The sequence below is a fragment of the Macaca thibetana genome, chromosome X, assembly GCF_024542745.1.
Source record: "Macaca thibetana thibetana isolate TM-01 chromosome X, ASM2454274v1, whole genome shotgun sequence".
NCBI lineage: Eukaryota > Metazoa > Chordata > Mammalia > Primates > Cercopithecidae > Macaca > Macaca thibetana.
The window spans coordinates 134,945,849-134,960,151 of NC_065598.1; the positions used below are offsets into that span (position 1 = coordinate 134,945,849).

General features: G+C 41.4%; 1 protein-coding gene across 1 annotated transcript; it reads right to left on the bottom strand.

Annotated features, from left to right (window-relative positions):
* Nucleotides 1–2,088: 2,088 nt before the first annotated feature.
* CXHXorf66 (chromosome X CXorf66 homolog) lies at nucleotides 2,089–12,313 on the bottom strand. Its single transcript, XM_050775273.1, has 3 exons — nucleotides 12,202–12,313; nucleotides 4,770–4,923; nucleotides 2,089–3,100 (listed from the first exon to the last, which is right to left on the bottom strand). The coding sequence occupies exons 1-3, from the start codon at nucleotides 12,287–12,289 to the stop codon at nucleotides 2,257–2,259; spliced, it is 1,086 nt and encodes a 361-aa protein (XP_050631230.1). The 5' UTR covers nucleotides 12,290–12,313; the 3' UTR covers nucleotides 2,089–2,256.
* Between the last annotated feature and the right edge of the window lie 1,990 nt (nucleotides 12,314–14,303).

A 14,303-nucleotide genomic window follows, 5' to 3' on the forward strand; every position in this document is an offset into this window, starting at 1 on the left:
GACTTAAACAGTTTTCCCTGGGCAGAGACATTCTGCTCATGTCAATGCAGCTTGCTGCTAGAGAGAAAGCATATCCTATGTGGCCCCAGATGGGAAAGTACTCAAAAGCCTGTCCCTGACCTCTCTGGATTTCTCCTGATATATTTTTCCTATTGCTCTTAGTCTGTGTAATCTTGCTCTAACAAAACCTTAGCCATGAGTATTGAGTTTTATGAGTCCTTGTGGTGAATCAGCAAACTTGAGGGTGAATTTAGGACCTGTGAAATATAAAGGGACTAGTACAGTACCTGAAGAATAATACATATCCAATATATGCTTGCTAGTGGCATTTAAATTCTGCCTGCTGGATGTTGTAGGGGACAAGTTGTACTCTGCTAGAATATAGGCTGGGAATACAGGACTTTGCCTGATTTTCTCAACAATGCCCTTGGAAGAAGGGAAGGATAACATTTCATCAATAGGAAACTTAGAGGATATAACTCCAAGATTCTCCTCTGGCTTCCCAGCCCTTCTGATTCAGAGTGGAGAGGTGCCATGTAGGACAAATGTGTGGACGAGTAGACCACCAACTGAGACCTTTGGAGACTGCATGCAGGGCAAACTCTTTTACCATTTTGAAGAGTAACAAAAACAATGAAAAGCCTTGTTGAGAGTTCGAAATTTAGAAAACTTAGACTAATGTTATGGTGCTCCAAGTGTGGGTGCCACAGGCTGGATCTTCACTTTAGGTAATAGCCACCAGAGGCAATGGTGTTAAAAGTAGTTATCAGGAAGGCCAGGCACAGTGGCTCATGCCTGTAATCCCAGCAGTTTGGGAGGCCAAGGCAGGCGGATCACTTGAGGTCAGGAGTTCGAGGCCAGCCTGGGCAACATGGTGAAACCCCATCTCTACTAAAAATACAAAAATTAGCCAGGCATGGTGGTGCATGCCTGTAGTCCCAGCTACTTGGGAAGCTGAGGCAGGAGAATCACTTGAACCTAGGAGGGAGAGGTTGCAGTGAGCCGAGGTCATGCCACTGTACTCCAGCCTGGGCGACAGAGTGAGACTTTGTCTCAAAAACAAACAAACAAACAACAACAACAACAACAAGTGGTTATCAGGAATTTCCCCAACTCAGCCAGAACCAAGCGAACAGAATGTTTTAGTCTATCCAGGCTGCTATAGTAAAATACCATCAACTGGGTGGCTTATAAACAACCAAAATTTATTGCTCACAATTCTGGAGGTTAGGAAGTTCAGATCAAGGCACCAGAATATTCAGTGAGGGGTGACTCTATGATGTGTAAGTGGGGTCTTTTCACTGTGTCCTCACATTGTGGAAGGGGTGAACTCTAGTCTCTTCAGCCCCTTATAAAGGATTAGTACCCTTATATAGGGCTGAAGGGTACTTACATGACCTAATTACCTCCCAAAACCTCCACCTCCTGATACCATCACATAGGGGATTAGGTGTCAACACATCAATTTGCGGGGAACACAAACATTTAGTCCATAGCACAGAGCTATTTCCAACAAGCACTGGGCATGACAGAAAGAGTCTTTTTTCTGTCATGAAACTGTGAGGACTGCACATAAACATTAAAAAGTAATTGGATTGAGACTTCAGTTGAGAGCTAATTCTAGGGAAGGAAGTCTAGGGTACCCATATTGCAATTTCTTTTTTTTTTTTTCTTTTGAGATGGAGTTTTGCTCTGTTACCCAGGCTGGAGGGCAGCTGCTCAATCTCGGCTCACTGCAACCTCCGCCTCCTGGATTCAAGCGATTCTCCTGCCTCAGCCTCCCGAGTAGCTGGGATTACAGACACCCGCCACCACGCCTGACTAATTTTTGTAATTTTAGTAGAGACGAGATTTTGCCATGTTGGCCAGGCTGGTCTCGAACTTCTGACCTCAGGTGATCTGCCTGCCTCAGCCTCCCAGAGTGCTAGGATTACAGGCGTGAGCCACCACACCAGGCCCCATCTTGCAATTTCTTTCTAGGTTTGTATGAGTGTATGTTTATGGTTCTTATCCAAGTGACCAGGTCTAAGTAAGAGACATCAAAAGATCCTTGTGCCCCCTAAAATGAAATAATAATTACAATAGTAATTTATGTCATGTATTTTATTGATATTTTTAAAATAAATCGCCTCCAAGACAGATTGGACTGATCTTGATAGTGATTTTTCCCTCTGCTGGTTTCTTAAGGGATGATGAGCATAAAATAGTTGGTATAAGTTTGCTCTTTCACACTTGGATTTTATTTTTGTTGAGCTCCTAATCATTTAGGGTTACTTCAGAGGTGACTTGATTGTACCCTCTGTCGCACGTAATGATTATATCTTTATCACTGTCATCCTCACTGTAATAACTCATCATATCACTGTCATTCACGTGATCATCGTATGCATTGTTCCTGGAATGTAACTCACGAAAGGACCTGGGAGAGGACTTGACTTTGCTTGAAACATATAGGTTTTGAGTGTTTTTCTCCTTTGCCTCAGAAATATCATTGACCAAAGGCTTATAAGTTTTGGAAACAAGATGTTTTTTCTTGTAGGATTGACAAGTTTCGGCTACTTTAGAGTTGGATAATAAGGCTGCCCTGCCTCGACTCACTGACCTTTTTGGATTAAAATGTTTGGGAGGCTTAGCCAATTCCTTTAGACTGAATGGCTCGGATGGTGACATTTCATTTTGTGGATGAGATGAACAAAGTGGCTTGGATAGCCGAGGTGGCCTGACTGGCTTATCTGAACTGGCTAGATTACACGCATAGTCTAGCTTACGTGATTTTTCTGGACTGCCTGTTCTATGTGCCTTTTCCAGGTGAGATGACTTGCATAATTTTTTTGAGCGTGATGACCTGGATGACCTTTTTGGCTTTGATGGCCTAGTTAACTTTCCTGCGCTGTTTGGTATGGATGGCTTTTGTAGACTTGAGGGCCTGATTAATTTTTCTGTACTGGATGGTGTGGATGACCTTTCTGGACTTGAGGAATCAGATAACTTGTCTACAGTGGATAGCATGGGTTGTGTTTCAGGACTGCATTGACTGGCTGTCTTGGCTTCATTGCATGATGTTTTGGATGACTTGGCTGCTATACCTTTTTTCTTGACCCTGAAAGTATAGAAAATTTGGAGTATATGATTTAAAACAAAAGAGACCTGTTATTATTATCAGAGAACATATGGTACTGTCAGCTTAGACCTATGGTCTTTTTGGGACTTTAATATGAAAACTGAACACAGTAAGAATTGGAGTGTGATGGCTGGGCATGGTGGTTCACACCTGTAATCCCACACTTTGGGAGGCCAAGGTGGGCAGATCACTTGAGGCCAGGAGTTCGGGACCAGGCTGGCCAACATGGTGAAACTCCATCTCTATTAAAAATATAAAAATTAGCCTGGTGTGGTGGTGCACGCCTGTAGTCCCCAGCTACTCGGGAGGCTGAGGCAGGAGAATCGCTTGAACCTGGGAGGCGGAGGTTGCAGTGAGCCAAGATGATGCCATTGCACTCCAGCCTGGGTGACAGAGTGAGACACTGTCTCAAAAGCAAACAAACAAACAAAACCACAAAAACAGAATTGGAGAGTGGTGAAAGCCACAACTAAGGTTATAAATATGAACTCTTGTTTAATGCTTTTTCTTAAGAGCATTTTACTATTTAACCACATTAGATAACTGTATAATCCACATATAGAATTACACAAAGTTGTTTCAAATCTACTGTAAAAAGAGAGAAACACACACACACACACACACACACAGAGAGAGAGAGAGAGAGAATGAACCTCACTTATTTCAGAATTAAACTTTTTATTAAAAAGTCACAAATTGATAATGTATCACAAGAAAAAAACTATAGAAAAAGTCATTGTTTTGTATCATATTTACAACACCAAGTTATCTGTGCATATTTCAAATCATAACATTCCTCTGAAACTAAAGAATACAGTACTGGTACCACATTTTAGTCACCAGTCTTTGGAATGGAATATTTTTAGGGAACTAGTATATAAAAGGCAGGCATTGAGATCATGAGAGTAACAACAGTGAATAATTTTTTCATGCGATTAAATCTTAAAATGGTAGATTATCCAAAATGTTTTATTGTCTTTGAAAAATAGAGACCCGGCCGGGCGCGGTGGCTCAAGCCTGTAATCCCAGCACTTTGGGAGGCCGAGACGGGCGGATCACGAGGTCAGGAGATCAAGACCATCCTGGCTAACACGGTGAAACTCCGTCTCTACTAAAAAATACAAAATACTAGCCGGGCGAGGTGGCGGGCGCCTGTAGTCCCAGCTACTCGGGAGGCTGAGGCAGGAGAATGGCGGGAACCCGGGAGGCGGAGCTTGTAGTGAGCTGAGATCCGGCCACTGCACTCCAGCCTAGGAGACAGAGCGAGACTCCGTCTCAAAAAAAAAAAAAAAAAAAAAAAAGAAAAAGAAAAACAGAGACCCAATTCCCTCTCTCTTTCTCTTCATTCTCCCACTCTTATTTGGATATTCATGCCCTCTTTTCCTATATTGAATTTATAATGCAATTAATATCCTGGAGTTCAGCTGAACCCTGAACAAGAGACACTTTGACTAAAGTTAATAATGTACTAGAGAATATTTAAGAGTTGATATAATTTAAGTGAAAATATTCACCTACAAAAGGTTGGTAGCTCTTCAGAAGTCTAAAGTTAATATTAAGTAACCTGAACAATGAAACCTCCACTATATGTACACACACACACACACACACACACCTTGCACTCTTAATTCAAAGGAGTAAAACTTACATTCCTGCTTTGGATGCATCATCACTCAAACAGTTATAATGGAGATAACAAAAACAGATAAAGACAAAAACCATGATGATAATACCGACTAAAATAAGTAGATTTCTTCTAAGGTAGTTCAATTTTGTCTGCATTGATTCAACAGGTTTATCTCCTGCAAAGAGATTGTATAATCAGAGAAGGTGTTAGGTAACCAAGTTTTTTTTTTTTTTTTACATTGATAGTGGTTTGATAGTGTAGATCGAAATAACATTTCTTCATCAATTATTTTTTAAACCTGATTAATTGTACCACTATTATGTTTTTACCTCATGGATCCAGCCAGTCTAGAAGCTAAATCTGGGAGGCATCACTGACTAATCCATACCATTACCTGGGTTATCCCTGAATCTTGGCTTGCTTATCACATTACCCAGGTTTTTGAATCTGTGTGTGTATGTCTTGCATGTATAAGTGTACTTGAGCGTCAATGTGTGTGTGAATGTGTGTAATTGAAAAGAGATGTGACAAAAACAAACCCTTGTTAAAAACCTACTATATGCTGGAGATCTGGCAAGATGGCCAAATAGGAACAGCTCTGGTCTGCAGCTCCCAGTGAGACCAATGCAGAAGGCGGGTGGTTTCTGCATTTCCAACTGAGGTACCCAGTTCATCTCACTGGGACTGCTTAGGGGTACCCAGTTCATCTCATTGGGACTACAATGGGTGTCGCCCAAGGAGGGTGAGCAGAAGCAGGGTGGGGCGTTGCCTCACCCGGGAAGTGCAAGGAGCCAGGGGACTCCCTCCCCCAGCCAAAGGAAGCCGTGAGGGACTGTATTATCTAGCCCAGATACTACGCTTTTCCCATGGTTTTGGCAATCCACAGACCAGGAGATTCTCTCATGTCCCTACAACACCAGGGCCCTGGGTTTCAAGCACAAAACTGGGTGGCTATTTGCACAGACACAGAGCTAAATGTAGCAGTTTTGTTGTTGTCGTTGTTGTTGTTTTTCCCCCGAGTGGCACCTGGAAGCCCAGTGAGACAGAACCGTTCACTCTCCTGGAAAGGGGGCTGAAGCCAGGGAGCCATGTGGTCTCACTCAGCAGATCCGACTCCCATGGAGCCCAGCAAGCTAAGATTCACTGGCTTGAAATTCTTGATGCCAGCACAGCAGTCTGAAGTAGACCTGGGATGATGGAGCTTGGTGGTGGGAGGGGTGTCCACCATTACTGAGGCTTCAGTAGGCAGTTTTCCCCCTGACAGTGCTAAGGAGGCCAGGAAGTTCGGACTGGGTGGAACTCACCACAGTGCTGCAAAGCAACTGTGGCCAGACTGCCTCTCTAGGTTCCTCCTCACTGGGCAAGGTATCTCTGAAAGAAACGCAACAGCCCCAGTCAGAGGCTTACAGATAAAACTCCCACTTCCCTGGGACAGAGCACCTGGGAGAATGGGTGGCTGTGGGTGCAGTTGCAGTGGATTTAAACGTTCCTGCCTGCCGGCTCTGAAGAGAGCAGTGGATTCTGACAAGGAGGATTCTTCCAGCACAGCACTCAAGCTCTGCTAAGAGACAGACTGCCTCCTCAAGTGGGTTCCTGACCCCCGTGCCTCCTGGATGGAGAGACCTGCCAGCAGGGGTCGACAGACACCTCATACAGGAGAGCTCTGGCTGGCATCAGGCTTGTGCCCCTCTGGGACAAAGATTCCAGAGGAAGGAGCAGGCAGCAATCTTTACTGTTCTGCAGCCTCCACTGATGATACCCAGGCAAATAGGGTCTGGAGTGGACCTCCAGCAAGCTGCAGCAGACCTGCAGAAGAGGGACCTGACTGTTAGAAGAAAAACTAAAAACAGAAAGCAGTAACATCAACATCAACAAAAAGGACCCCCACACAAAAACCCCATCCAAAGGTCATTAGCCTCAAAGATCAAAGACAGATAAATCCACGAAGATGAGGAAAACCCAGTCCCAAAATGCTGAAAATTCCAAAAACCAGAATGTATTTTCTCCTCCAAATGATCACAACTCCTCTGCAGCAAGGGCACAAAACTGGACAAAGAATGAGTTTGATGAATTGACAGAAGTAGACTTCAGAAGGTGGGTAATAACAAACTCCTCTGAGCTAAAGAAGCACGTTCTAACCAAATGCAAGGAAGTTAAGAACATTGATAAAAGATTACAGAAATGGCTAACTAGAGTAACCCATTTAGAGAAGAACATAAATGACCTGATGGAGGTGAAAAACACAGTATGAGAACTTCAGATGCATATACAAGTATCAATAGCCAAATCAATCAAGCAGAAAAAAGGATATCAGAGATTGAAGATCAACTTACTGAAATAAGGTGTGAAGACATGATTAGAGAAAAAAGAATAAAAAACAAAATGAACAAAGCCTCCAAGAAATATGGGACTATGTGAAAAGACCAAACCTATGATTGATTGGTGTACCTGAAAGTGACAGGGAGAATGGAACCAAGTTGGAAAACACTCTTCAGGATATTATCCAGGAGAACTTCCCCAACCTAGCGAGACAGGCCAACTTTCAAATTCAGAATATACAAAGAACACTACTAAGATATTCCTGGAGAAGAGCAACCCCAAGACACATAATCATCAGATTCTCCAAGGTTGAAACGAAGGAAAAAATGTTAAGCACAGCCAGAGAGAAAGGTCAGATTACCTACAAAGGGAAGCCCATCAGACTAACAGAGGATCTCTCTGCAGAAGCTCTACAAGCCAGAAGAGAGTGGGGGCCAATATTCAACATTCTTAGAGAAAAGAATTTTCAACTCAGAATTTTATATCGGCCAAACTAAGTTTCATAAATGAAGGAGAAATAAAATCCTTTCTAGACAAGAAAGGATTTTTGTCTTTTGTCAAAATATTTGTCAAATACTGAGGGATTTTTGTCACCACCAGGCCTGCCTTACAAGAGCTCCTGAAGGAAGCTCTAAATATGGAAAGCAAAAATCAGTACCAGTCACTGCAAAAACACACCAAAATATAAAGATCAATGACACTATGAAGAAACTGCATCAACTAATGTGGAAAATAACCAGTTAGCATCATAATGACAGGATCAAATTCACACATAATAATATTAACCTTCAATGTAAATGAACTAAATACTCCAATTAAAAGATATAGACTGGCAAATTGGATAAAGAGTCAAGACTCATCAGTATGCTGTATTCAGGAGACCCATCACACGTGGAAAGACACACATAGGCTCAAAATAGAGGGATGGAGGAATATTTACCAAGTGAGTAGAAAGCCAAAAAAAGCAAGGGTTGCAATCCTAGCCTCTGAAAAAATGAACTTTAAACCAACAAAGATCAAAAAAGACAAAGAAGGGCATTACATAATGGTAAAGGTATCAATGCAACAAGAAGAGCTAAGTATCCTAAATAGATAAGCACCCAATACAGAAGCACTCAGATTCATACAACCAACTCTTAGACACCTACAAAGACATTTACACTCCCACACAGTAATAGTGGGAAACTTTAACATCCCACTGTCAATATTAGACAGATCAAGGAGACAGAAAATTAACAAGGATATTCACAACTTGAACTCAGCTCTGGACCAAGTGGACCTAATAGAACTCTCCAACCCAAATCAACAGAATATACATTCTTCTCAGCACCACATAGCACTTATTCTAAAACCAACCACGTGATTGGAAGTAAAACACTCCTTAGCAAATGCAAAAGAACAGAAATCATAACAAACAGTCTTTCAGATCATGGTGCAATCAAATTAGAACTCAGGATTAAGAAACTCACTCAAAACCACACAACTACATGGAAACTGAACAACCTGCTCCTGAATGTACATAACAAAATTAAGTCAGAAATAAAGAAGTTCTTTGAAACTGTGAGATCAAAGAGACAATGTACCAGAATCTCTGGGACACAGCTAATACAGTGTTAAGTGGGAAATTTATAGCACTAAATGCCCACATCAGAAAGCAGGAAAGATCTGAAACTGACACCCTAATATCACAATGAAAAAAACTAGAGAAGCAAGAGCAAACAAATTCAAAAGCCAGCAGAAGACAAGAAATAACTAAGATCAGAGCAGAACTGAAGGAGATAGACACACAAAAAACCCTTCAAAAAGAAAATCAATGAATCCAGGAGCTGGTTTATTGAAAATATTAATAAAATAGACCACTAGCCAGACTAATAAAGAAGAAAAGAGAGAAGAATCAAATAGACACAATAAAAAGTAATAAAGGGGATATCACCACTGATCCCACAGAAATACAAACTACCATCAGATAATAGTATAAACACCTTTACACAAATAAACTAGAAAATCTAGAAGAAATGGATAAATTCCTGGACACACACATTCTCCCAAGACTAAACTAGGAAGAAGTCAAGTCCCTGAATAGACCAATAACAAGTTCTGAAATTGAGGCAGTAATTAATAGCCTACCAACCAAAAAAAGCCCAGGACCAGACAATTCACAGCCAAATTCTACCAGAGATACAAATAGGAGCTGGTACCATTTCTTCTGAAACTATTTTAAACAATAGAAAAAGAGGGACTCCTCCTTAACTCGTTTTATGAGACCAGCATCATCCTGATATGAAAACCTGGCAGAGACACAACAAAAAAAGAAAAATTCAGGCCAATATCCCTGATGAACATCGATGTGAAAATCCTCAATAAAATACTGGCAAACTGAATCCAGCAGCACATCAAATAGCTTATCCACCATGATCAAGTTGGCTTCATCCCTGGGATGCAAGGCTGGTTCAACATACGCAAATCAATAAATGTAATCTATCACATAAACAGAACCAATTACAAAAACCACATGATTATCTCAATAGATACAGCAAAGGCCTTTGATAAAATTCAACACCCCTTCATGCTAAAAACTCTCAATAAACTAGGTATTGATGGAACATAACTCAAAATAATAAGAGCTATTTATGACAAACCCATAGCCAATATCATACTGAATGGGCAAAAGCTGGAAGCATTTCCTTTGAAAACCTGCACAAGACAAGGATGCCCTCTCACCACTCCTATTCAACATAGTATTGGAAGTTCTGGCCAGGGCAATCGGGCAAGAGAAAGAAATAAAGGGTATTCAGATAGAAAGAGAGGAAGTCAAATTGTCTCTGTTTGCAGATGATGTGATTGTATTTTAGAAAATCCCATCATCTCAGCCCAAAATATCCTTAAGCTGATAAGCAAATTCAGCAAAGTCTCAGGATACAAAATCAATTTGCAAAAATCACAAGGATTCCTATACACCAATAATAGATAAGCAGAGAGTCAAATAATGAGTGAACTCCCATTCATAATTGCTACAAAGAGAATTAAATACCTAGGAATACAACTTACAAGGGATGTAAAGGAACTCTTCAAGGAGAACTACAAACCACTGCTCAAGGAAATAAGAGAGGTCACAAACAAATGGAAAAACATTCCACACTCATGGATAGGAAGAATCAATATCGTGAAAATGCCCATACTGCCTGAAGTAATTTATAGATTCAATGCTATTCCCATCAAGCTACCACTGACTTTCTTCCCAGAATTAGAAAAAACTACTTTAAATTTCATATGGAACCAAAAAAGAGCCTGTGTAGCCAAGACAATCCTAAGCAAAAAGAACAAAGCTGGAGGCATCACTCTACCTTACTTCAAACTGTACTACGAGGTTACAGTAACCAAAACAGTATGGTGCTGGTACCAAAACAGACATACAGACCAAAAGAACAAAACAGAGGCCTCAGAAATGACACCACACATTTAAAACCATCTGATCTTTGACAAACCTGACAAAAACAATGGGGAAAGGATTCCCTATTTAATAAATCATGCTGGCAAAACTGGCTAGCCATATGCAGAAAACAAAAACTGGATCCCTTTTTTACACCTTATTCAAAAATTAACTCAAGATGGATTAAAGACTTAAATGTAAAACCTAAAACCATAAAAACCCTAGAAGAAAACCTAGGCAATACTATTCAGGACATAGGCATGGGCAAAGACTTCATGACTCAAACACCAAAAGCAATGGCAACAAAAGCCAAAATTGACAAATGGGATCTAATTAAACTAAAGAGCTTCTGCACAGCAAAATAAACTATCATCAGAGTGAATAGGCAACCTACAGAATGGGAGAAAATTTTTGCAATTTATCCATCTGACAGAGGGCTAATATCCAGAATCTACAAGGAACTTAAACAAATTTACAAGAAAAAGCAAATGACCCCATCAAAAAGTTGGCGAAGGATATGAACAGACACCTCTCAAAAGAAGACATTTATGGGGTCAACGAACCTATGAAAAAAAGTTCATCATCACTGGTCATTAGAGAAATGCAAATCAAAACCACAATGAGATACCATCTCATGCTAGTTAAAATGGTGATCATTAAAAAGTCTGGAAATAGCAGATGCTGATGAAGGGAGGAGAAATAGGAACGCTTTTACACTGTTGATTGGAGTGTAAATTAGTTCAACCATTGTGGAAGACAGTGTGGCGATTCCTCTAGGATCTAGAACCAGAAATACCATTTGACCCAGCAATCCCATTACTGGGTATATACCCAAAGGATTATAAATGATTCTACTGTAAAGACGCATACACATGTATGTTTGCTGCAGCACTATTTACAATAGCAAAGACCTGGAACCAACCCAAATGCCCATCAATGATAGACTGGATTAAGGAAATGTGGCACATATACACCATGGAATACTATGCAGCCATAAAAAGGAATGAGTTCATGTCCTCTGCGGGGACATGGGTGAAACTGGAAACCATCATTCTCAGCAAACTAACAGAGGAACAGAAAACCAAACTCTTCATGTTCTCACTCATAAGTGGCAGTTGAACAATGAGAACACATGGACACAAGGAGGGGAACATCACACACTGGGCCTGCTGTGGGGGTGGGGGGCAAGGGAAGGGAGAGGATTAGGACAAATGCCTAATGCATGCAGGGCTTAAAACCTAGATGACGGGCTGATAGGTGTAGCAAACCACCATGGCACATGTATACATATGTAACAAACCTGCACATTCTGCACATGTATCCCAGAACTTAAATTAAAAAACCCAAAAAACAAAAAACAAAAAACAAAAAACCCCTACTATATGTTAAGTCCCTTGCCAGATTCATTTATATAGTATTAGCTAGTTTGGTGGGGACGGGTTGGTATATTGAGTGGGGAAGGGTGGTAAAGGAGGACCATAAGTCTGTCATCTTGACGCTTATATTTTGCTTAAGTTTTTTACACAGAAGTAGAAATATCAGCTGTTGTATTAGAAATTCTTGAAGACCTACTAATGTTAACACTGCTAAAAGCAACAGCAAAGTAACAGCAGATTTCTTAAACACAGCTGGCTTTTCTAATTGAATACTTTAATGTATACTATAACAGATCATAATTTACAAGTTTTAAGGTTAGGCACCTACCTGTAGTAGAAGATCCATTCGTTTGGTTTGTAGTCATACAATTATTTGTCCAAATGGACAGAAGTAGGACACAAATAACAAGATTCATGTCCGCAACTTGGTTCAAATGATTCGTCTACTAATTCTCAAGGTAACTACTGAATTTATGTGGTTCAGAGTGTTCTAGGCATTTATGACATCATTACCATTGTGTGTCATACTCTGACAACATAATCTCACCATGGGGAAGCATAAGCTTCTGTATACAAATTTTACCAGGTGACTTTTTTTTTTGAGACAGAGTTTGGCTCAGGCTGGAGTGCAATGGCATCATCTTGGCTCACTGCAACCTCCACCTCCCGGGTTCAAGGCATGGTGGCTCACAGCTGTAATCCCAGCACTTTGGGAAGCAGAGGTGGGCAGATCATTTGAGGTCAGGAGTTCAAGACCAGTCTGGCCAACATGGTAAAACCCCATCTGTATTAAAATGCAAAAATTAGCTGGGTGTGGTGGTGGGCACCTGTAATCACAGCTACTTGGGAGGCTGAGGGAGGAGAATCACTTGAACCTGGGAGGTGGAGTTTGCAGTGAGCCTAGATTCCACCACTGCACTCCAGCCTGGGCGACAGAGTGAGACTCCATCTCACAAAAAGAAAAAAAAAATTCGAAACAAGAAAATTGAGGCATTATTAATTAGAGAAGGAAGTATTTGGAGAAGGTAAGGGAAAATGGGATAGATTTCCTAGGGAAGCAATACTGGGGCTGAGTTCTGAAAGGTAAGTAGGAGTGAATTATCAGGAAAGCAAAGAGAAGAATATTCTAAGTGGAGGAGGCACATGTGCCAAGGCACTGTGATGGAAGGAAGGGTGGCACGTTGGAGAAACCAGAAGAACGTAAGAGAGTTGAAGAATAATGGGGAAGCACAGAAGAGCTTTGGGTTGTTTGTTTGTTTTTGAGACAGGGTCTTGCTCTGTTGTCCAGGCTGAAGTGAAGTGACACCATCTTGGTTCACTGCGGCCTCCACCTCCTGGATTCAAGTGATTCTCATGTCTCAGCCTCCCAAGTAGCTGGGATTACAGGCTTATGCCACCATGCCCGGCTAATTTTTTTTTTTTTTTTTTTGTATTTTTAGTAGAGATAGGGTTTCACCATTTTGGCCAGGCTGGTCTCGAACTCCTGGCCTTTGGTGATTTGCCCACCTTGGCCTCCCAAAGTGTTGGAACTGCAGGCGTGAGCCACCAGCCTGGCCCACAGGAGAGTTTTTAGCTAAGGATTGACATGTTAAGGTCTGTGTTTTAGAAAAAGCACTCTGGCTGTAATATGGGGAACAGATTGGAGAGGCACAAGTGGAAGAAAGTAGTAAGACAATTAGGAGGATATTACAGCAGTCTGAGAGAGAGAGAATGGTGGCTTAAAGCAGAGTAGTAGTGGGGAAGATAAAGAAAAATGGACCAAAGCCAGGTGCAGTTGCTCATGCCTGTAATCTGAGCACTTTGGGAGGTCGAGGGGGATGGATCACCTGAGGTGAGGAGTTTGAGACCAGCCTGGGCAACACAGTGAAACCCCTTCTCTACTAACAATACAAAAATTAGTCAGGCATGGTAGTGCATGCGTGTGATCCCAGGTACTTGGGAGGCTGAGGCAGGAGAATCACTTGAACTCGGGAGGTGGAGGTTGCAGTGAGCCAAGATCGTGCCACTGCACTCCAGCCTGGGCAAACGAGTAAGATTTCATGTCAAAAACAAAACAAACAAACAAACAAAAACAAAAACCACCACCACCACCAACAAACAAAAAAAGAAGAGAGGTAACGAGGATGATTCATTCATTCAACAAATAAGTACTGAATGTCTATTATGTGACAAGAAGCTTTGGGTTCAACGGTGAACATTCACGTAGACGTAGTCCTTGCCTTCAAGTTCGAAATCTAAAGAGGGTAGGCAGACATATACATAAGCAATCAGTAGGCAGTGTGGGTGTGTACTGTCATGCAGGCTATGGCCAGGGAGCATGTACCACCACTGGAGCACACTAAAGGAAAATCTATTCAGAATGGCAACTCCTGGAGGAGATTGCCCTTAAGCTGAGGTGGGGTTTGTTTGTGTTTAAAACATGAGTATAAC